General features: G+C 43.3%; 1 protein-coding gene across 1 annotated transcript in view; it reads left to right on the plus strand.

Annotated features, from left to right (window-relative positions):
* Positions 1-22937, plus strand: part of LOC126997872 (polycystin family receptor for egg jelly-like) — a 345158-nt gene that overhangs the window by 110633 nt on the left and 211588 nt on the right. Inside the window, exons 13-15 of the mRNA XM_050859085.1 lie at positions 7509-7719; positions 7994-8122; positions 14383-14536. Of these exons, the coding sequence (XP_050715042.1) occupies positions 7509-7719; positions 7994-8122; positions 14383-14536 (494 nt within the window). The remainder of the gene's footprint in view (positions 1-7508; positions 7720-7993; positions 8123-14382; positions 14537-22937) is intronic.

Here is a 22937-nt window from a genome sequence, read left to right on the forward strand (position 1 = left end):
TGACAGTGCAGAAGAACCTTCTGTCTTCTTTAGATATGGTGACGTTGTGCCCAGTTGCCTGGCATGCATGTAGTATGGTTATGTGGTGACCGAACTGCCGATATGGTGCAATGTGTCATCATTTCCCCTACGATAGAGGGGAATAAAAGTAGGGATTGCGGACCCTACTCTGATTTTTCTTTCCACCAAATACCAACAAAGCCTCCCATCATCCCCACCCATAATTAAGACACGAGATATTTCATGATGTCTAACAAAGCAATTAAATGTAAACTATTAGACATAAAGGTAAAAAGAAGAAAAAAACAGAGGGTAAAAGTTAGTTACCTATAACATTAATACGCTAAGGGCTGAGGGTTTGTAAGTAAACTTTGAGGCACTGAAACCCATCGTAGCAACACCAAATTTTGCCTATGGGCGCGGATTTGGCCGAAGTTTATTATTTTTTTTCACTTAAACCCATCGTAGTAACATCAAATTTTGACCTATTGGCTCGGATTTAGCCAAAGTTTATTTTTTTTTTAGGCACTTAACCCATCGTAGCAACACCAAATTTTGGCCTATTGGCGCGGATTTGGCCCAAGTTTATTCAGTTTTTTTTTCTTAGGTAGGCGGTGGCGTAGGTGGTAATGTACTGGGCCCACATTCACCGCGTGATGGACGACGACGCGGGTTCGAATCCCCACGCTACCACTCGGATTTTTCAGTCACCGCCGAGTGGCTTAAAACTACCCACATGCTGTCCTGAAGACCACCCATCAACCCGGACTCTAGAGGAAGCCGTTCAAGCGAATCAAGAACGAGTTCCGGGGGGCAGCATGAGCCAATGCAAGATGGCGCCACTATAAACACTCGCCTGCGCCAGAACGGGCTGGGCCGACCATCAGGCCCCACCTGGAAGAAGCCTTGGGCCGACCATCAGGCCCCACCGGGAAGATGCCTACCGGCGCAATAGGCAACAACGTAAAAAAAATAATAAAAAAAAGTAAACCCATCGTAGCAACACCAAGTTTTGACCTATTGGCGCGGATTTGGCCTAACTTTATTCAGTTCATATATATTTTTGTGTTTTGTTTTTTAGGCACTTAAGACCCATCGTAGCAACACCAGCTATTGCCGCGGATTTGGCCGAAGCTTATTCAGTTTATGTTTGTTAAGCGATATAGCCCCTATTTAACGTGAAAACGGTAATTTATTCTCCAATTTCGGGCGAGAGGAACGTTTTTGCTGAGGGGGGAGTATTGTAGCGGCCTTCGCTACAAAGCCAATCACGACGCGCGGAGCATAATCCGTGCAATTTGAACGGGTGCGCGTGTGGCGTCCCTGTGGCTCCTCTGTCCCTATAGAGGTTTTGCAGTTACGTCACGATATAGTGTCGTCTGCTCCTTGTGCGTCGTTTGCAAACCCGCTGGTGGTCACCTCCCCAGCAGAGTGAGCAGACGGGCAACATGTGCCTAATCCCCAAGTAACTACCCGCGGGCAAATGGCAGGACCTTCAGCATTATTTGTGTTAAGTGATTACGCGAGATCGCTTGAGAATGCTGCGAAGTTAAGATACATCGAAAAAATCAGTGCTTTTGGAGGTATAGGCCCTTATTTATTAGGGAAACACCCCGAGTCTGCTCCCCTGCTGTCCTCAAACGACCTGCCCAACATCGGTTATCATGATATATAGAGCTATCTGGTGAACAGCAAGAGCAAGCTGTTTACAGATTGCTGGTGGGTAGACTGGTTGACTGGGTTGCCGGTAGACTGGCTGTCTGGCTGACTGGTAGACTGGCTCTCTATAGCTGGCTGGCTGTCTGGTTGACTGGTGGGTTGACTGGTTGCCTGGTGGGTTGATTGGCTGGATGATTGGTAAACTGACTGTCTGTCTAACTGATCGACTGGATGGCTGACTGGTTGACTGGATGACTGACTGGGTGGTTGACTGACTTGCTGGATGGTTGGCTGGCTGACTGGTTGACTGGATGACTGACTGGGTGGTTGACTGACTTGCTGGATGGTTGGCTGGCTGGCTGGTTGACTGGCTGATTGGTTGGTTGGCTGACTGTCTGGCTGGTCGGTTGACTGGCTGTCCCTCTGCCTGGCCGATCTCCTGTTGCTGACCAGTGATGCCCAGATAGGCCCAGGTAGGCAGCACGGGCAGGCAAACAAGTGAGGGCAAGTGACGACAGGTGAGGGCAGGTGACGGCAAGTCACCTTACACTACGCTCTTGGTCACTTCCCTGCGTACACTTATATATTCCACCCAGCACTGAGCTCTGTTCCTCTGTGCACTTTGCCTCCACTGAATTTCCTTTCCTATTTTCTTCCCCTGTTTGAGCACCGACATGCGTGTTTACCTCCGCCAGCTTGTTTACCTCCGCCAGCTCATTTAAACCCATTCCAGAGTATTCCCCCGCCACACAATAAGCTAAGGGACCCGGGGCAATACCTAAATGAGTGTTACCTCATGTAATAATCTGATCAGTCTTGCCTGTAATATTTACCTCTGACAAAATGAGCACTGCAGAGTCGAGATGAAGCAGACGGCCGCCAGTTTTCCCTCCTCACAGCTGCTATCCACTTCCCTCGCTCTTCTGGATCCCCTGAAAATCTATAAAATGACACAGCATCTCTTCCGTGTCGGTTAGAACATCCAACCGCACAGCATACGTATCCCATGACGAACACACAGAGCACTTGTGCAACCGCCACCAAAGTTTGTTTTGACAGTGACCACCACTACTGACCACCAAGATGGCCGTGCAGGCCCGCGCTACCCCCGCACCCCCACTAATGACGTCACGTACAACCCTTCTATAGCTCTCATGTGCGCGCGCGGCCAACCCACCAGTCTAGACTCCGCCCACATAAGCACGTAGATCGACTAACAACACATACGCACACACACGCCACAGGTTCCCATGGCAGATGCTTCTGTCAAACAGAAATGATTTCACCATTTCCCAGTGCGTATGAAACTATTTGGTGAGTGATTCACACTAATCAAACATACCTAATGGAGAGAAGAGCAGTGTTCAAGACGATGTGTGTGTGTGTGTGTGTGTGTGTGTGTGTGTGTGTAATTCATCTCTTGGTCTGCTCCGGGTCTCTCTCGAGACTGCCAGCCGTTCCCCTACGGAAGAGCACAAAGCTGATAGTACCGATCTTTGGGTAGGACTGAGACCACTCACACACAACACACCGCGACAACGAGGTCACAACTCCTTGCCTTACGTCGCGCACCTACTCACTGCTAGGTGAACAGGGGCTACACGTGAAAGAAGATAAACCCAATTTATCTTCACCCGGCCGGGCAATCGAACCCCGGTCCTTCTGGTTGTAAGGCAGACGCTCTATCCACTGAGCTACCGGGCCGTGTGTTTGTGTGTGTGTGTGTGTGTGTGTGTGTGTGTGTGTGTGTGTGTGTGTGTGTGTGTGTGTGCTCTTCTCTCCATTAGGTATGTTTGATTTGTGTGAATCACCCACTAAATAATTTCATACACACCAGGAAAAGGTGAAGTAGTTTGTTTGACAGAAACATCTGCCATGGGAACCCGTGACGTGTGTGTGTGTGTGTGTGGTGGGCGGAGTATAGACTGGTGAGCCGGCCGCGCATACACATGAGCAGTGTTCCCAATCAGTGTTTTTCGTGCTAGAGTCAGCGCGTTTTGTACTGACTTAGCTTTTTTTCTGTGTGTAGCGCCATGGCGCTATTTAGCTCTCTTTTACTATTCTTAGCGCGAAATGTAGCGCTTTTTAATGTCATGAATACCGTATTAAAGGAGTGACAACCATGGAGTAACAGAACAACAAAATAATTCAACCTTTGAAACTTGTTCAGATGAGCCAAACCCGATGGATGTCCATTGAATCAGCAATTGTTAAAGTATTTCAGCAGTGGACTGAGCTGAAACCCCATTTTGAATGGGCAAGAAATGATGAACGATGCTACACCGCACAACTTCTATAATCTATGTTCTGTGACATGAGAAACTAAGCTTATCTTATATTTTTTAAGCAAATTCTAGGTGAAATATAAAGAGTGAATAAAAATTTTGAAGCAGACACACAAGAACCAACAAAGTTGCTCCGTGATCTAGTTCTTCTCATCGACTCCCTCACCAACAAGATCGTCATCCCATGAAAACATATAAGAACATAAGAACGTAGGAGTCTGCAAGAGGCCGGTAGGCCTGTACAAGGCAGCTCCTTTGAACCTAAGCTCCCGTGAATCTAACCCCACCTAATATCGCTGTCCATGAATTTATCTAATCTATTTTTGAATGTGAGAATTGTATTACCACTCACCACATGACTGCTCAGCCTGTTGCACTCATCCACCACTCTGTTAGTAAACCAATTTTTGCCTGTGTCCCTGTTGAATCTGAATTTATCCAGTTTAAACCCATTACTACGTGTCCTACCCGGTTCTCTTACCAACAAAACCTTATGAATATCCCCCATTATTAAAGCCCTTCATCCAGCCCTTTCCTCTTTGAGTTTTTCCTCGTATGGCAAGTTTCTCAACCCCTAAATCATCTTAGTCATCCTCCTCTGCACCGATTCTAACATTTTGATATCCATTCTTTAGTACGGTGACCAGAGCTGAACCGCATAATCAAGATGAGGTCTAACTAATGCTAAATAGTTTGAGGAAGACTTCGGCGCTTCTGTTGCTTACCTTGAAATAAATCCCAGTACCCTGTTTTCTCGATTTCTAGCTTGAATGCATTGTGCCCTTGGACGGAGATCAGAGCTCACTAAGACCCCTAAATCCCTCTCGCACCCAGACCTGCTTATGAGAGTGTTATTTAAGCAATATTTTTGAGGGGTTGTTCTTTCCTAAAGGAAGGCGGTTAATAATTCGCTGTGTGACTTTTTGGATCCTAACCCCTACTTAGCCTACGAGTTTGAAAAGGAACTAGCTGAACATAAATTTCCTGACGAAGGTGACATTCATCGAAGGTGCACAGAGTTTGTCATTGAGCTTACCACACAACTGCGCCAACGTTTGCTTGAAAACATTCAAGTGTTGCAGTCAATGTCATGCTTAAGTGCAACGGAATGTTTGAAACCAATAAAAGCAGACATAATAGAACTAGCTAAATTGTTTGTATGTGAAAATGTACTTTTGACTCGTATTGATTTCCAGTTGAGAAAGCTTCATCACACACTTGACACATATATCTGACACTGTAGGACTGTGGGCAGAAATAGCCTCATCTGTGGATGCAGCTGGAGAAAATCCTTTTCACGAACTATCTGATTTGGCTCTGACATTACTCACTTTCCCTCATTCTGATGCCGATGTGGAACGTGTGTTCAGCCAGATGGGGATTGTCAAGTCAAAACTACGTAGTAGACTAAATGTAAAGAGTTTAAAAGCACTCCTTACCATCAATTATGGACTGAGAAGGCACGGAAAATGCTGTTATGATTTTAAACTTCCAAAGCATATAATAAGAAAAATTGGCATCATGAATGCATATCAAACTACTCAGCCGTCAACGTCACAGCAGTCGGAAGAAAGAATGGTGACAGACATCGAAGGAGATACTGCAGAGTGGGACTTATCAGACCTACAATAAAAGCTACTACACTGATGAGTAAAAATATATATATATATATATATATATATATATATATATATATATATATATATATATATATAGATATATATATATATATATATATATATATATATGACTGCGCCTTTTTTGGATCTGGCCGTTTTTTTATATTTTTTTTAGGCACAAACCCATCGTAACAACACCAAATTTTGACCTATTGCCGCGGATTTGGCCCAAGTTTATTCAGTTTTTTTTTTTTTTAGCATTTAAACCCATCGTAGAAACACCAAGTTTTAACCTATTGCCACGGATTTGGCCGAAGTTTATTCAGTTTATGATTGTTAAGCGCTATAGCCTCTATTTGACGCGAAAATGTAATCTATTCTCCAATTTCGGGCAAGAGGGACGTTTTTGCTGAGGGGGGGGGGGGGGGGTAATTGTAGCGGGCTCCGCTACAAACCCAATCACAAAGCGCGGAGCAGAATCCGTACAATTCCGTGCAATTTGCACGGGTGCCCGCTAGTATGTGTTAATTGTCTTTGACACTTACCTATCCCTGTAACCCCTGTATGATTTCATTATTCTACGTAGAACACTGCTGGCTTATCAAATTACTCCAGCTAACTTTTCCGAGTCTAGTTCAGGTGATGTATACTCATCATTCAACTCAAAAGAAATGTTTGAATGTGTGTGGTCTACGGGGTCCTATCAACAAATTTGCATATCATAGTAATAGGTTATTCTTCTATAGCCTATTTCTACATTCTTATTTCAACATTTATCTAAAAGTTCCATCACCCTACCCACTTTAAACATACTTTATTATATCCGAGCAGTTAAGAATTGTGATGGCACAGCTAAGGACCTAAAAAGATACTTCAAGTATGACAAAGATTTAAGGTTAGTGACATTTTCATCAGTACTGTGAAAAAAAAAGTGAGAGGAATTACAAGAGGAAAAAGAATATAATCAAGTAGGTAGTCCATCCTTGGATACGCGAAACAAAAAACTACTTTCGATCAAATGAAATTAATTACGATAATATAGATAAATAAGGAACTAATGGAAATCTATTAATGCGATTGTTAGGATGTGGTAACATTGAATGTGTCGCCGATCTCGTGACCACATGCACTTAACGTTACCACATCCTCGCATTGATTCGGGAGTATTAGCAGTCTTGCACAAGTTAATAATCTACTCATTCGTATTTTTTCCCATAAAATTCATGTAGAAATTCAAGAAAAACGACAAAATACACTGGAAAAATGTACTGTGTCATCTATAGACATTTCCAACACATCGATATAAATTTCCCTTCTGGTAACATTCGTGCCGTTTAAAATCTCTTCTTCTGGACCGCTATTACTATCAGACCGCTACAGCTGCACCAAACAATCCCCCATCCACGAGCTCAAGCTGGCAGGTTGGAAGTCTGACGCCAACGTCATTAAGATGGTGGCACTCAAACGCTTCCTTTTGCTAAGCAAACAAACAAAGAAACAAAAAATCTAGATAATACAAGCGGTATTTTAGAATATTGTCATTTAGTTTAAGTTACGATTGTTGTCGAAAACGTTATATGCGAGATCCCTCTGTAAGTGGGAAGAAAGCGGGTCAAACAAAAACTAAAATTATGTGTGTATGTTGTTTTATGTTACTGTTCTAAAGTTACATATAATAAGTGAGTGAGTAATAGCAGTGAGTAGCGGGCTTTTTTTCATATTTGTTACCTTTTTTTATGCCCTTGAACTGACTCCTCTGCTGTAAAAAAAAAAAAAGCAATATTCCCAAGGGACAATATGTTTCTATAGCATTAGATTTGCATATTGTATTCTACTTCTCTCTGCTCTTGTTAGAAAAAATTACCATGAAAGGTTTAGAAAGAGCTCCAGATGGATTTTACAAATAAAATAGTTGGGTTACCTGCTTCTTCCCTATGTGCACCAGAAAGTCATGGACCGTCACCAAGGTGGAGGGGGAGGACGCCAAGCCCGTTCAAGATATCCTTGTGGAGGGAATCTTGTCCTCGTGGAATTTTTCCGAGCTCTCTGTTCCCGTCAGGTTCCTAGACTACGGCACGTACCTCTTCACATATCGGCTTCAGCTTCTGGCATCAAAAATTTTCCCTCTCTTCAGAACAACATCTACATACTACACGGTATCGTACACTCAGACCGCTCCTCTCTTTTTTTCGGTGTGTGTGACAGTAGTGTGCTTATGTAATTGTAGGTTTTACGACTGACAGGCCAAATGCTAAACAAAAATTGCAAATCCCTTTAAAAACTGTGCTTATACAAAACAAAAAAAATGACGAATATGACAGAGATTACCGAGTGTAGTTCCGGGGTTATGGTGGGTTGTGCTTCGCAATGACAATATTAACATGAAATGTAGAGGTGTCACATTAGAGCAAGTGCCTCCCCTCCTGACAGGTGACCAAGACTCCTCTGCAGGCAGTGATCATCAAGGGCGGCATGTCCAAAATTAGTTGCGGGTATGCCAAATCACTGGTGCTTGACCCCCACCAGTACTCCCAGGACCCAGACTGGCCGGACATCAAGGTCAGTAGTGATTTCAAGCTTCACATTTTTTTTTTCCTTAATCAGGTCAAGGTTACTTGCAACCTCAATTTCCAAGGCTGTTAGCGTTGAAATCACAATTTTCCCTATATAAAAAAATAATATTCGTAGGTATAATTATGCTATCAGATACCATGGATCAAACAAAACTCAGATGAAATGAAAGCTTGAACAATACATACCCTGATATATGTCCTCCACCCTCGCATCGTCACCTTGCCAGTATTCGAGCCAATCTTCTTACCTCTCTGTTTAAAAAAAAATATGAATGGGGTTCTGACGTTGAGAAAAACATAATTAAAAAGTTTTTGCAGTAATAACTTGAAACTAGGATATATTTGTAGAATCCTTTCCTTTGTTTTCTTTACTCACGAGTTTTGAATCCTTAGCGTCATGCTGCATGACATCACATTGTTTAAAAAGCTCTTCAGGCTTCATTATTTGTTATTAGGAAAAGTGCTTCTAAATGGGAATACTAAAATGCTATCCATATGGACGTACTATTTTTTAAATTTCCCATATCATAAAGTCGCTGCCCAATGACGATGCATTCTCAAAACTTCACTAGCGCTAATCTGCATTTTCGCAGATTTACTTCCTTTCAATAAATCTTAATTAATTGTGGGAAAGATGAAAAACTATCAAACAATGAATAGAGAGGATACTGAAGCCACTCCTAGAAACCTTCACCTCCCTACATACTGTTGATTGCCGTTCTTCTCCACCTAATCCTCCCTTCTCTCTCTCTCTCTCTCTCTCTCTCTCTCTCTCTCTCTCTCTCTCTCTCTCTCTCTCTCTCTCTCTCTCTATATATATATATATATATATATATATATATATATATATATATATATATATATATATATATATATATATACATAAACTTCACATTCTATATATATTTAGTTATAAAATAAAGATTGATTTCATAGATTCCATAAAATTAAAATACCTAAATGAAGAAGTGGATCAGCTTATGGAAAGGAAAAACGTTAAGAAACAGTGAACGTAGGGGATACGGAAGCCACTCCCAGAATCCTTCGTAAACTGGTTAATTGCCTGACACTTCCTGCCTCCTAGAGTTTGCCCTTCTTCCCTGATCCTCGCTTCCTCCCCTTTCCTCCTCCCCTTCCTCCTCTCTCTCACTTTCACTCACAGTGACAACATCGGAAATCAACTCTGTCAAGTGTTGTAATTTATATGAAATCATTGCTATTATCCTTAAAAACGAAACAATCGTAACACTATGTAGCCTTATTGGATTATCAAATTATTAATTAAATTCATTTAGAAGTAGTATATAGCTAACATTTGAGATGAAGTGAGATGTGCTGGGAATGCGTGGCAGCGGCGGGTCTGGGTTGACCACGGCCTTGGGCTGACCCGCAGTGGCCAACACCAAAACGGACCCGTAAAAATATGCTTACTATAGGACATGTAGATGCTTCTTTTGTTTGTTTTTGTTTGTTTTTTTGACATCAAGGGAGGCAGCCCAAGTACAAGAAACAAAAATAATAAACGAAAAGGCCCGCTAGACGCTGGTGCAGTGAAATATAACAGAACGAGAGCCCAACAGAGAGGTCAATTACGGGTGGAGAGGTGTCCTGATACTCTCTTCTTGAAAGAGTTCTAGTCGTAGGCTGAAGGCGAAGAAAGACCGTTCCAGAGTTTACCAGCGGAAGGGATTAAATGATGAAGATGGTGGTTAAATCTTCCGTAAGGGATTTGGACAGAATAAGGATGAGCAGAAGTGGAAAGTCGTGTGCAGCGGGGCCGCGGAAGCTGGGAAGGCATGCAGTTAACAAGTTTAGAAGAGCAGTCAGCGTGAAAAATGTCAATAGAAGATAGGGAGAGATGCATTACTGCGGCGGAATTTAAGTTTTAGTAGATTGCTAGTAACAGGAGGAGAGCTTAGACGAAGGGCCTTTGACTCCATCCTGTCCAATAGCTATTCGTATGTGTGTGGAGCTCCTCCACACATAAGATGCACACTCCATACGAGGGCGGACAAGGCCCCTGTGTTTGGACAATATCTGAGAGGGGAACTCAAGCTGGCGGAGACGATACAGAACGCCCAACCTCGAGGAAGCTGATTTAGTAAGAGAGGGGATATGCAGTTTCCATATAAGGTTTTGAGTTAAGGATTGACTGAGAATGTGAATTGTGAAAGAAGGTGACATCTGTGTGTTACCAAATAATAGGGCATAGGTGTTTGGAAAATGGTGTCGAACTGACAGGTGGAGAAACTTAGTGCTGTGGGCATTAAAGGACACTAAGTTTCTTCTGCCCCTATCGGGAAAAAGTAGCAATATCTATGCAAAGTATAATCACACCAAGTATGTTCACGCGCAGGAGAGGCGTGGAAAAGAGGTGACGTCATAATGCCTCGGTGAGTCCGAGGCATGAAGGTAGAATTGGTGGAGTCGACACGGCCCGCTAATCCCATTCATTGAGGTGAAGCAGCCGAACTGTCATTTTTAGGGCCGCAAGATGAGGGATACCCGGGTCGGAGCTCACGTCCACTACCTTAGTTGTTAACTCCAGACCCCGTCTCATTCATTATGATGGTGGTGTTTTTGAGTATATACTGTACATTTATTGTTACGGTAGATCTATTTCATAAATACTTAACCTGACAACACCAGGCAGCCTGGCCGAGCCCATTAAGGGGCAGCCTGACCTGACATCACCTCACACTTGGCAGGTGTCCACAACCTTGCGGCCCTAAAGATGACAATTCGGCGGATTCACTTTTTATTAGGGCTGATGTCGACTCCACCAATTCTACCTCCATGGTCGGAGGACAGAAAACGGAGTAATTGATGGGTGACTTGTATTTTTTTTTGTCCACTGTATATTACCTTTTCAGTCATTCTATCATTTATTTATTAACTCCAAGTGTACCATTCTTACTAAACTGTGAAAACAATTACACGTTTGTGTTTATAATTGGATGTGCAGCCACCTACAGCACATTTATTAGGCATCCTGGTCCACGTTAACTTGTGCGCCCGACCCCGTCTCGTTGCAGACTGACTCGCAGGGGTGGGCAGGTACCGGTACCAGTACCGGTATTAACGGTACCAGCTAAACGGTACGATACCGGTACCAGATTGCTCGGATTTATTTATTGGATTTATTGATAATTCTTCATGTCCGATTCTTTTTTTTTTTAGGTTGCTAATAACTATTGATATTGTTATTAGACTATGATCGAGTACATCCATAATAACTACGTATACATGCTATTTTATCATCGAAAAAATAAATATTCACTTCATTCAGAGAGAGAGAGAGTGTGTACAACAGAGGACACATCCTAATTAAGGGCGAAAATAAATGAGAGGAAAAAGTCCACTGTGTGTGTGTATGTGTGTGTGTGTGTGAGAGCGAGAGAGAGACACACACACACACACACACACACACACACAGTGGACTTTTTCCTCTCATTTATTTCTGCCCTCAATTAGGATGTTTCTTCTGTTGTACCCTCTCTCTCTCTCTCTCTCTGAATGAAGTGAATATTTATTTTTTCGAAAAAAAAAATAGCATGTATAGATATTATGGAAGTACTCGATCATAGTCTAATAACAATAACAATATATATTAGCAACCTAAAAAAAGAATCGGACATGAAGAATTATCCAGTAAATCCAATAAATAAATCCAATAATAAAATAATGTGGAGACGGGAGCTATGATGGAAACGGAAAGCAGGACAAAATGGTGGGAACTTGGGAAGACGGTCAGCGAGGCAGTGACTCAGCAGCGAGCACAACATTCAAGGCTTAAAGCGTCGCCCATACCGCATGGCGACTGGCGAGGCCGCGCGCCGCCGAGCGTCACCAAGATCCAAACGGTACCGGCACTAGCGGTAATGGTCCGTGCCGAGTGATCATGAGTCTTCCCGGCACTGGGTACCGGTACCGGGTGCCGGCTGAATCGATTCTTCTCGGCACCCGGTACCGGTACCGGCTGCCGAGAAGAATCGATTCAGCCGGTGGAGACGCTTTAAGCCTTGAATGTTGTGATCGCTGCTGAGTCACTGCCTCGCTGACCGTCTTCCCAGGTCCCCACCATTTTGTCCTGCTTTTCGTTTCCATCATAGCTCCCGTCTTCATTATTTTATTATTGAATTTATTGGATGATTCTTCATGTCCGAATCTTTTTTTAGAATACTAATATATATATATATATATATATATATATATATATATATATATATATATATATATATATATATATATATATATATATATATATATACACAAGAGCCCCATTTAGCGCGAGAATTAGGTGGATGAACGCGGTCGCAGTAACTGAATTCGCGCTAATTGAATAAAGTAACCAATATGAAAATAAATATTTGGTGCACATGTGGGTCTGACTTTTGGGTTTGATAATTACTCAAAATAATCACTCACATTAAAAAAAAAAACTACGATTGGCTGAGCTCTGAAAACACGCTTGTGATTCGCTGAGTCTGATGACGTCATCGCCGGCGCTCACCCGGTCAGCGGCCTCGCTGCCTTAAGGCAGTATCACACTTGGACAACCGGCAAATCCAAATTTTCCGGGTGTGCGTCACACACGGCCAAGGTCAGTTGCCCGTATCCACATCCACAACGTAAACAAAGCACTTGCCCTGTATCAACATGGCGTCGTCTGCTAAAGTAAGGGCTCTCACGGCTTGTGCCGCGCATCATGGCGACTTGTGCCGCGTATCATGGCGGCTTGTGCTGCGCATCATGGCGGCTTGTGCTGCGCATCATGGCGGCTTGTGCCGCGCATCATGGTGGCTTGTGCCGCGCATCATGGCAGCTTGTGCCGCGCATCATGGCGGCTTGTGCCGTGCATCATGGCGGCTTGGCGCAATTTTCAAAATTCAGTCGTGGTGGCTGCTCGCGCTAACTGAGGCTTTCGCGCTAATTAATTTTTTTCTTGGTAGATGGTGGCTCGCGCTAATTGCGGTTCGCGCTAATTGATCTCGCGCTAAGTGGGGCTCTACTGTATATATATATATATATATATATATATATATATATATATATATATATATATATATATATATATATATATATATATATATATTGTCATTGTTATTAGACTATGAGTACATCCATAATAACTACGTATACATATGCTATTATTTTTATCGAAAAAAATATTCACTTCATTCAGGAGAGAGAGAGAGAGAGAGAGAGAGAGAGAGAGAGAGAGAGAGAGAGAGAGTTGTCTCTACAGAAAATTTATTTAGGAAATTCATCAGACGGAACTGAGATAAAAAAAAACTTTTGGGTACCGGTACTGGTACCGGTACTACGGTACCTGAGTTTTCGGTACCAGTACTACTGGAACTCAAATTAACGGTACCTGCCCATCCCTACTGACTCGGTTCACGCAACGGACCCCGCCTTTGAAGGCAACTTGACGTCATGCGCGGGGCAGACAAGATATTCGCGGGAAGTTACCAGACTTGTTATAATTAGATTTTGTATCTATGGGTAAGCGACCTGCAGCGTCCAGCCTACAGTCTTGTTAAATCTGATGGGAGGGTCTTTTTTATAAAACATGTCGAGTAATGCAGAGCAAAGTCATAGCGTGGAAGTGGATAGGACAGTTTGCTTTTGAAAGATCATCAATGAACAACAGAGTGAAGGATATAACAGAGCCCTGGGGGGCACCACTATTAATAGGTTCAAGGGAAGAATAGTGACCGTCTACCTCAGCAGATAGATCGGCCAGAAAGGAAACTGAAAAAAAAGAGATGGATACAATCAGTAGGAGGGTAGTTTAGAAAGCAGACTCTGTCAAAAGCTTTTGAGATGTCTAAGACAACAGCAAAAAGTTTCACCGAAACGAGTAAGAGAGGATGAGCAGGAGTAAATTAGGAAAACGAAAAATTACCAGTAAAACTCCCCTTGCAGAACCCATACGTTAAATCAGATAGGTCAGAAGTCTTGAAAATAAATATTATCATGCTGCATAGTGTTTGCATACTCTAATGTGAAAACTTCAATTACAGACACCTCGTGCTTGTTATGAAATGAACACCAGTACATCTGTTGATGCGCAACTTTATTTAACTGAAGTGCATCGAAAATCTAATGTAGAGTATATAACTTAGCAACGAAACGTTTAGTATAACTGTTACACAAAATTGCTCCAATAATATATTTTTTAGTTGTCCTTTTTTATAATGTTGATATTCAATTTTCATTCATGATTTGTGTCTTTTGTAGAACTTCACGTACACATGGTTCTGTCGGAGTCTGACAGACCCTGGTCACCCCATGGATGCCGAGGGCCGCCCTACGGCATACAACATGCACGCCATCCCGACACCATTGGCCGCTGCCGGGAGCACTGGTGGTGGCTGTTTTGGAAATGGACCAGGTAAAGAATCTCCACACATTATTAACCTTTCTATAAATATTTATAATAATAACAATAATAATAATAATAATAATAATAATAATAATAATAATAATAATAATAAAAGGATCATTGTATTTTAGCTGGATTCACACGAGCCACTTTTTAGTGGTCAGTGGCCGCCACAAAATAATGGTAAACATAGAACACACACATCACTATGGGTGCATGCACACGGGACACTTTTTTGCGGTCGCCACAAATCAGTGGCGAGTTGTAGCGGACGGAGCCATCTCCGACCACGCCACTGTGGCCGGCCACAGTGGACAGCGATAGATACCGTTGTATCAAATGGCAGCGTGCACACGAGCCACTATCGATGACCACCACCCTGCCACCCGCCGCTTTCCCTCTGTCTTGACATTTGAACACCTGAATTTTAACTGTCATAATGATGTAAAAGTATGACCTTCACGCATAACTTGTGTTCAGGATATGATGGATAAGCTCTTATATGCTTTCATAACTAATGTTTCATTTCGTTTCACAGTTTTGCATATTAATGTAATGTGATAGTTTTATTTACCCGGAAGTATAAAGGGGAAAATGTCAGGCAACCGCAAAGACTGCTGAATAATGTCAATAAATTACATCCAATGTGACTTAATATTCTTCATGTTCAGTCTTATATTAAGATTACCGCAAGTCTCTCTTCTACTGGGACACACTTCCTCATGTTGATGTCCTGCCGTGTTATACGTGGACCAATTACTGTCATAAGATGATCAAACCTATCCTGTGACCTCCTGAAGTAGTAAAAAAAATATCGTGTTCTCTTAGGTCTGTAAATGATGTGTGGAATGCTACACGCAGTAGTCTGTTGCCAAGTATATATGGGGTGGACCCAGTACTTTCTTAAGCGCTTTTTGCCAAGAGAGCACAGACAGCTGCTACCTCTACGAGATCCATAACGCCACGTACTGACCTCATTAGTGGCCGCCACCGAGTGGCTCGTGTGCAGGGTGCACCTACTCACCATTTTTCGTGGCGACCATTTTTTGTGGTGGCCAATATTTGTGGCGGCCACTGACCACGAAAAAGTGTCTCGTGTGAACCCAGCCTAAAACTACCCACATGCTGTCCTGAAGACCACCCATCAACTCGGACTCTAGTGGAAACCGTCCAAGTGAATAAAGAACTAGTTCCGGGGGGCAGCTTGAGCCAAAAGAAGATGGCACCACTATAAACACTTGCCTACGCCATGACGGGCTGGCGCCGAACACCATCCAGGCCCCTCAAGCGAGCCTACCGGCGCTATAGACGTAGACTTAAAAAAAAAAATTAATATATATATATATATATATATATATATATATATATATATATATATATATATATATATATATATATATATATAAAGACGAAACCATTTTTTTTTATACTTAGACACTGGGAATTTAATTGTTTAACTCTTTTGGTGCCTGTAATGTTTGCTGGATATTGTCCATGCAAGAGAAGATACTGTGAAGGGCCCATTGCAATCCCTAGAGATGACCAGTCATTCCCATAAAACTGCAGCCATATTATTGGGGGACGCCTGCGTACAGCTTTATTTATAAAAAAAAGTCTTTGTTACTAAACATTCGCTTCTAAGCATACGAAGTTTGCGGGAGGACGGTTCCGTACAAGTGTACAGCTACTTATAAAACAGCGGGTTTCCCCGGATACCTATTTATTCACCAGCCCGCAAGAGAGAAGGAACAGCTGTGTGAGCTGTGTACTGATTGCCCGGTCCGGGAATCGAACCCGGGCCCGCGGATTCGTACCTAGTCACGGTAACCACTGCACCACAGAAGCGATGTATAAAAAAAATCAATCAATCAGTGGGGGCTTACGCTAGGGGTGCGCGTCGCTTCGCCCTCTCAACGACGCCAATCCCTGGATTTTCTCCGGGCAAGTCCGGCCTTGTCCTGCTCCAGTCAGGATTGTCACTTACGGACACAACCCGATGAGCAGGGTCGGCTTATGGGTAGCGTGCCACATGTCAGTAGAGCCGTTGACGGAGTATGCAGGTAACAAATGTCGAATCAGTCTCACTGAGTAGTCGCCGGGTTGACATAATGTCACTCCAGCGATATACCTTGATTCTGCGTACATTTATTACCAAAGGCATCAATGTGCCCTGCTTTCCAAGTCCCTATTTAGTGTCCATATCTCACAGCCATAGAGTAAGCCAGGCGATACTTCTGGCATTTTGCTTCAGCTCGGTCGGACGACCTGAGGATGTACTTTTGCGATTTCCCGTGGATTGATTACTGCTTTTTCTGACCCCTCTGTGTGTGCCCAGCGCATCACAGAGGTGATTGTCTCTAGAATGGAGGCACGCATTCCACGTACTTTATCTACTCCTCATGCCAAAAAGTCTTGGTTTAATCACGCTTGTTCTCGTGCTATCAAAGATAGAGAGGCAGTTCACAAAAGGTACCAGAGCCTTTGCCCTCCTGCTAACCATGATCTTTATATTTCTGCCCGGAATCGTTCCACATCTATTCTTCGACTTAGCAAAACCTCTTTCATTAATAGAAAATGTCAAAACCTTGCTTTTTCTAATTCTTCCCGGAACTTCTGGCACCTAGCCAAAAATATCTCCTCCAATTTCACTTCTTCATATTTCCCTCCTCATCTATCTCATCTATCTCTTAGGCTGAACTCTTCTCTCAAACCTTCTGTAAAAACTCCACTCTGAACGATTCTGGGCATATTCCTCCTACACATCCCCCCTCTGATTCCTTTATGCCTGTTATTAAGATTCTTAAGAACGATGTTTTTATATGCCCTCCCTGGCCTCAACTCTCTGAAGGCTTATGGACCTGACAGAGTGCTTCCTATTGTTCTTAAAAAAACTGTGCTTCCGTGCTGACACCCTGCATGGTCAAACTCTTTCCTCTCTGCCTATCAACATATACCTTTCCTTCCTGCTGGAAGTACGCCTTCATACAGCCTGTGCCTAAGAAGGGTGACCGTTCCAATCCCTCAAACTACTGCCCTATAGCTTTACTTTCCTGTCTATCTAAAGCTTTTGAATCAATCCTTAACCGTAAGATTCAAATGCATCTTTACACTTCAGACCTTCTACTGATCGCCAGTATGGTTTCCGCAAGGGGCGTTCTACTGGCGATCTTCTTGCTCTCTTAACTGACTCTTGGTCATCCTCTCTTAGCCGTTTCGGTGAAACTTTCTCAGTTGCGCTAGACATATCGAAACCTTTCGATAGAGTTTGGCACAATTCTTTGCTTTCTAAATTGCACTCTTTCGGACTCTATCCTTCTCTCTGTTCTTTTCTCTCCAGTTTCCTTTCCGGCCGTTCTATCTCTGCTGTGGTAGACGGTCACTGTTCTTCCCCTAAACCTATCAACAGGGATGTTCAAAAGGGGTCTGTTATATCAACCACTCTCTTCCTGTTATTCATCAATGATCTTTCTATAACACTCTCCTATCCACTCATACGCTGACGACTCCACTCTGCATTATTCAACTTCTTTCAACAGAAGACCCTCTCAACAGGAATTACAAGATTCCAGAGTGGAGGTTGCATAACGCTTAACCTCAGACCTTGCTATCATTTCCGATTGGGGTAAAAGGAACCTTGTATCCTTCAAGGCCTCAAATACCCATTTTCTCCATCTATCATCTCGACAGAATCTTCCAAACACCTATCCCCTATTCTTCGACAACACTCAGCTGTCACCTTCTTCAACACTAAATATCTTCGGTTTATCCTTATCTCAAAATCTCAACGGGACACTTCACAACTTCTCTCTTACTAAATCAGCTTCCGCGAGGTTGGGCGTTCTGCATCGTCTCCGCCAGTTCTTTCCCGCACAGATGCTTTCCATATATAGGGGCCTTGTCCGCCCTCGTATCGACTATGCTTCTCACGTGTGGGGGGGCTCCACTCACACAGCTCTTCTGGACAGAGAGGAGTCTAAGGCTCTTCGTCTCATCAGCTCTCCTCGTCTTACTAACAGCTTTCTACCTCTTAAATTCCGCCACCAAGTTGCATCTCTTTCTATCTTCTATTGATATGTCCATGCTGACTGCTCTTCTGAACTTGCTAACTGCATGCCTCCCCTCCTCCCGCGGCCCTGCTGCTTATGCAAGAGTTATCCAGCATCTCCATTCTTTCATCCCCTTCACTGGTGAACTCTGGAACAGTCTTCCTTCGTCTGTATTTCCTTCTGCCTATGACTTGACCTCTTTCACGAAGAGTGTATCAAGACAACTCTCCATCCGAAATTGACCTCTCTTTTGGTCACTCTATACTCATCACTATATGAGGGCAACAGTTACCGTTGTTTTTTTTACATATTTTTGTTGCCCTTGAGTTGTTCTCTGTGCTGTAAAAAAAAAAAAAAAAAGGTATCGACGACATATAATCGTGCTAAGCGAGTCCATAACACCGTGGGCCTGGTTTCCTTTACCTAATACGAATAGCTAAATGCTATTTCACTAACATTTCTTGTCCATATTTTCACATACATCAAACACATAAGAAAAGGAAAAACAAATTTGGTCCTCTGGCAGATGGGACAGATGGCCATTAACTTAGTATTATAGTAATTTCACTTCCGCATACAAGGTTGAGTACATCGAAATCATTCCCGAGGGCCCTGCTCCGCCGATGGAGATCTCCACCATAGAAATTGTTGACACAAAATGCGACCAAGATGTGAATCATCACACAGACTAATTCGACACGAACAAGTCGCCGGGGCCCTACAACTTGTCCCCACAGTTAATCAAAGAATTCAAATAGCAAATATTTCAATCACTTAGCTAAGACACCTCATACGTACGTTCAGTTTACTACTGTTGCAACGATGTAACGGTCTATTGGATGCTTTAAGAGGTTGATGGTTTCCGAACGTATTCCTTCTAGAGGGAGGTTGTTCCAATATCGAATGGCAAGGTCTGAAAATATATTCCTGTTAATGTCTGTATCACATTGCTTCGCTTAAATAGGTAGACCGTTGTTTCTTATTCTTAAGTTGGTTTGTAGCTCAAAAACCTTTGCGTGCTCGACGTTACTGAACTTCTTCAGGTACTTGAAGATTTGATTATTTAATACCCTTACTGCAATTACGGCATATTAGCATATTAGCATCATATTCGTATTTAGGACTTACCATAGTGTTATATAGAGATAACGAGGTGTTTATTCTCTCTCCAACTAAACAAGGTACTTAAAGACTGGAAAATGTCGAATTCAACACCGATTTTTAATAACGTCGATAAGGGCGAAGCTTTAAACTACAGGCCCACTAGCTTAACATCAGCAACAGGTAAAATGTTGAAGAAAATATTAAACAAAATTGTTATTTTTCTAGACTATAGGACAATAACATGATTCCGGAAACCGAGCACGGTTTCAGAAATAAGCATTCCTGACTAACAGATTGGACTTTTTGGTTACATATGAAGACTGGGATAATAACATCCCAAGCAGTGTCTTTTACCTGGACTAACAGAAAAAGCCTTTGACAAGGTACCACATGAGCGACTCCTAAAACAATCTGACTGCATGCTTAAGAGATTGGCTCACCGTTGTTAGAAAATAATGTGTTACTCAACGGGCAAACTTTTGTGTGGCATCCCTATCGTCCCTATCAAAGTTCGCTGACAACACCACAGTGGGTGGAAGGGCCCACACGATTGCCGATTGCCAAACCATCCAAAAATACCTTGACCAGATAATACATGTGTCTGAAAAGTGGCGTGTCATTCACCGTTGACAGGACGTGCATGAATAATCGGATTTTTGGGTCAACATCAAGTAGTGACCTGACACATGCAAACCACTAAAGAAAATCATATAATAAAGTCAATATTAAGATTATGTTCATAGCAAGGAACATTGATTGTGAGACACCAGGGTTATCGTTATCTCTGTGTAACTCTGTGGTAAGACCTCACTACGAATATGCTGTGCAGTTTGAGTCACCTAATTACAGCAAGGGTATTAAATAATTAGAGAGCGTTCTACGAAATGTATTCCACATTTAAGGGATCACCAGTATGAACGACTCCAGCGACTCTTTACTGTGGAAGGATGATCTGTACGGAGGGATATGATTCAGGTCTTCAAGCACCTCAAGAAGTTCAGTAACGTCGAGCACTCCAAGGTTTTTGAGCTACAAACCAACGTGAGAATAAGAAACAATTGTCTACCCATTTAAACGAAGCAATGTGATACAGACATAACATTAATTTATTTTCAGGCCTAGCCATTCGATATTGGATGGCTGATGATTATTGGGGCGTTCCTTGCTTGGCGCCGCAACTGCGTGGTCATATGGCGGCGAACCTACTGCTAAACTATATAAAACCGGTAAAAAAAATTAAACATGATGGAAAAACAACACTAATAAAACTTATTAAAAAAGCTTAAAATTTAAAACGTGATAAAAATAACACAATAAAAAATATATAAAACAAGTTAAAATAAAAGACATGATAAAAACAACAATAGCAGGTCGATAAAACCTACAGGAGGTTGAAGACGCCATCCTCCTGTAGGAAGCCATAAACGTCATGTCCCGGGAGGAGTGCCTTCTCCCTCAGCACCAGAGAGAGAGAAAGAAGCTCCCATCTCCGCCCCGACACCGGGGGAGGTACTGCTCTCGCAGGTCCCCCAGACAGGGGCATTCGACCAGCAAGTGCCGAACAGTCAGGGGCACCAAACAGTCATCACAGTAGGGCTGAACTCCCCGGGACATGAGGAAGCCATGTGTGTACCTTGTGTGACCCACTAAGGCGTCCAGGACAGTCTCCCTGTGGTGTCGTGGCAGTCACAGCCGACCACTTGCGCTGCCACACCCTCTGGAGTGCAGACCGCACGGTGGGATGCAAGTCCCTAACTAGAAGAGCGCACTGTGAGGGAGGGCGAGAAGCAGCGGCCCGCGCCACCTCATCGGCCTCCTCATTACCACGCACAGAGACGTGGGGAGGTACCCAACAGAAGGTCACCTGATGCCCACGCATTTTTTCTAAAACTAGCCAACTAAAATTATCTATAACGATAGGGTGGGAGCTTCTAAAATCTTATATTGCGGACAGGGCTGCCTGTTAGTCTGAGTAGACAGTAAAAAGTATCGACAGGAAAAGTAAAAATGGTGCGAATTGCTAAAAGAATGGCAGATAGTTCTGCGGGAAAAATTGAGGCAATAGCAGGCAAAGTTCCAGAACGAGAAAAGTCTGGGAAGACAGCTCCAAATCCAACGCCAGCATCGGATTTGGAGCCGTCCGTGTATACTGGTACAGAAGTGGCGTGGCTAGCTGTGTGGGACAAGAACAGCTGTCGAGCAGTTATGACTGAGATGCTTGCTTTGGTAAAGTTGAAGTACCGACAAAAATGTATAGGTAGGAATTCCCACGGTGTAATGGGGGGTACCTGATAAACAGCTATTGGGAAGTATGGTAGTGAAAGGTCCCCAATGGGATTCCGGACACGGAACCCAAAGGGGAGAGGTAGGAGGTGTTTGTTTCTATATATTGTATCTACATTGGTGTCTATGGCAACGGTGTAGGCAGGGTTGTTAGGTTGGCGTTGTAGTCTGTACCAGTACTTAATTAAGAGTCCATCTCTCTGCAAGTCTAAGGGTGGCACTCCTGCGTCAACTAGAATACTTGATATAGGGGATGATCTAAAGGCACCAGATGACAGTCGGACTGCCGCGTGGTAGACTGCATCAAGTGTGCGGAGGCGGGCGGTTGTTGCCGATGTGTATACTTCGCAGCAATAAGATAATCTCGACCCAATGAGTGCCTGATAGAGACGTAGGATTATTGTGCGGTCAGCGCCCCAAGTGCATGACAGGACACGAAAGAGAACGAGCGATCTTATGCACTTAGTTTTTAAGGCTTTCAGGTGTGGAAGCCATGTGAGGCGCCTGTCAAAGACGAGTCCCAAGAACTTGTGTTCTTCAGCAACAGGGAGACGTGAACCGCACATATGAGATCAGGGTCTGGATGGTGGCCTCTCAGGAGGCAAAAGTGCATGGCAACCGACTTGGATGGTGAGAATCGGAAACCATTTTTCTCAGCCCATCTGGATGTCCTATCGATGGCATTTTGCAGTCTTCGCTCTGCGGTGGACATCCGAGTCGCCGAGAACCAGATTGCCAGGTAGTCGACCTAGAGGGAGGACGACATCACCTCAGGGTGCGACGTTGTAATGCCATTTATGGCTATGGCAAAAAGGTGACACTCAGAACGCTTCCCTGGGGAACTCCTTCTTGCTGTTCATAGGATGGTGAGTAGGAGGTGCCGACTCTGACTCGGAAAGTCCGGTCTTCAAGAAACCCCTTAATAAACTTTGTCATCCGTCCACGGATGAGATGAGAAAGGTACGTGTGGGACTTTC

The sequence above is a fragment of the Eriocheir sinensis genome, chromosome 13 (assembly GCF_024679095.1).
Source record: "Eriocheir sinensis breed Jianghai 21 chromosome 13, ASM2467909v1, whole genome shotgun sequence".
NCBI classification, from domain to species: domain Eukaryota; kingdom Metazoa; phylum Arthropoda; class Malacostraca; order Decapoda; family Varunidae; genus Eriocheir; species Eriocheir sinensis.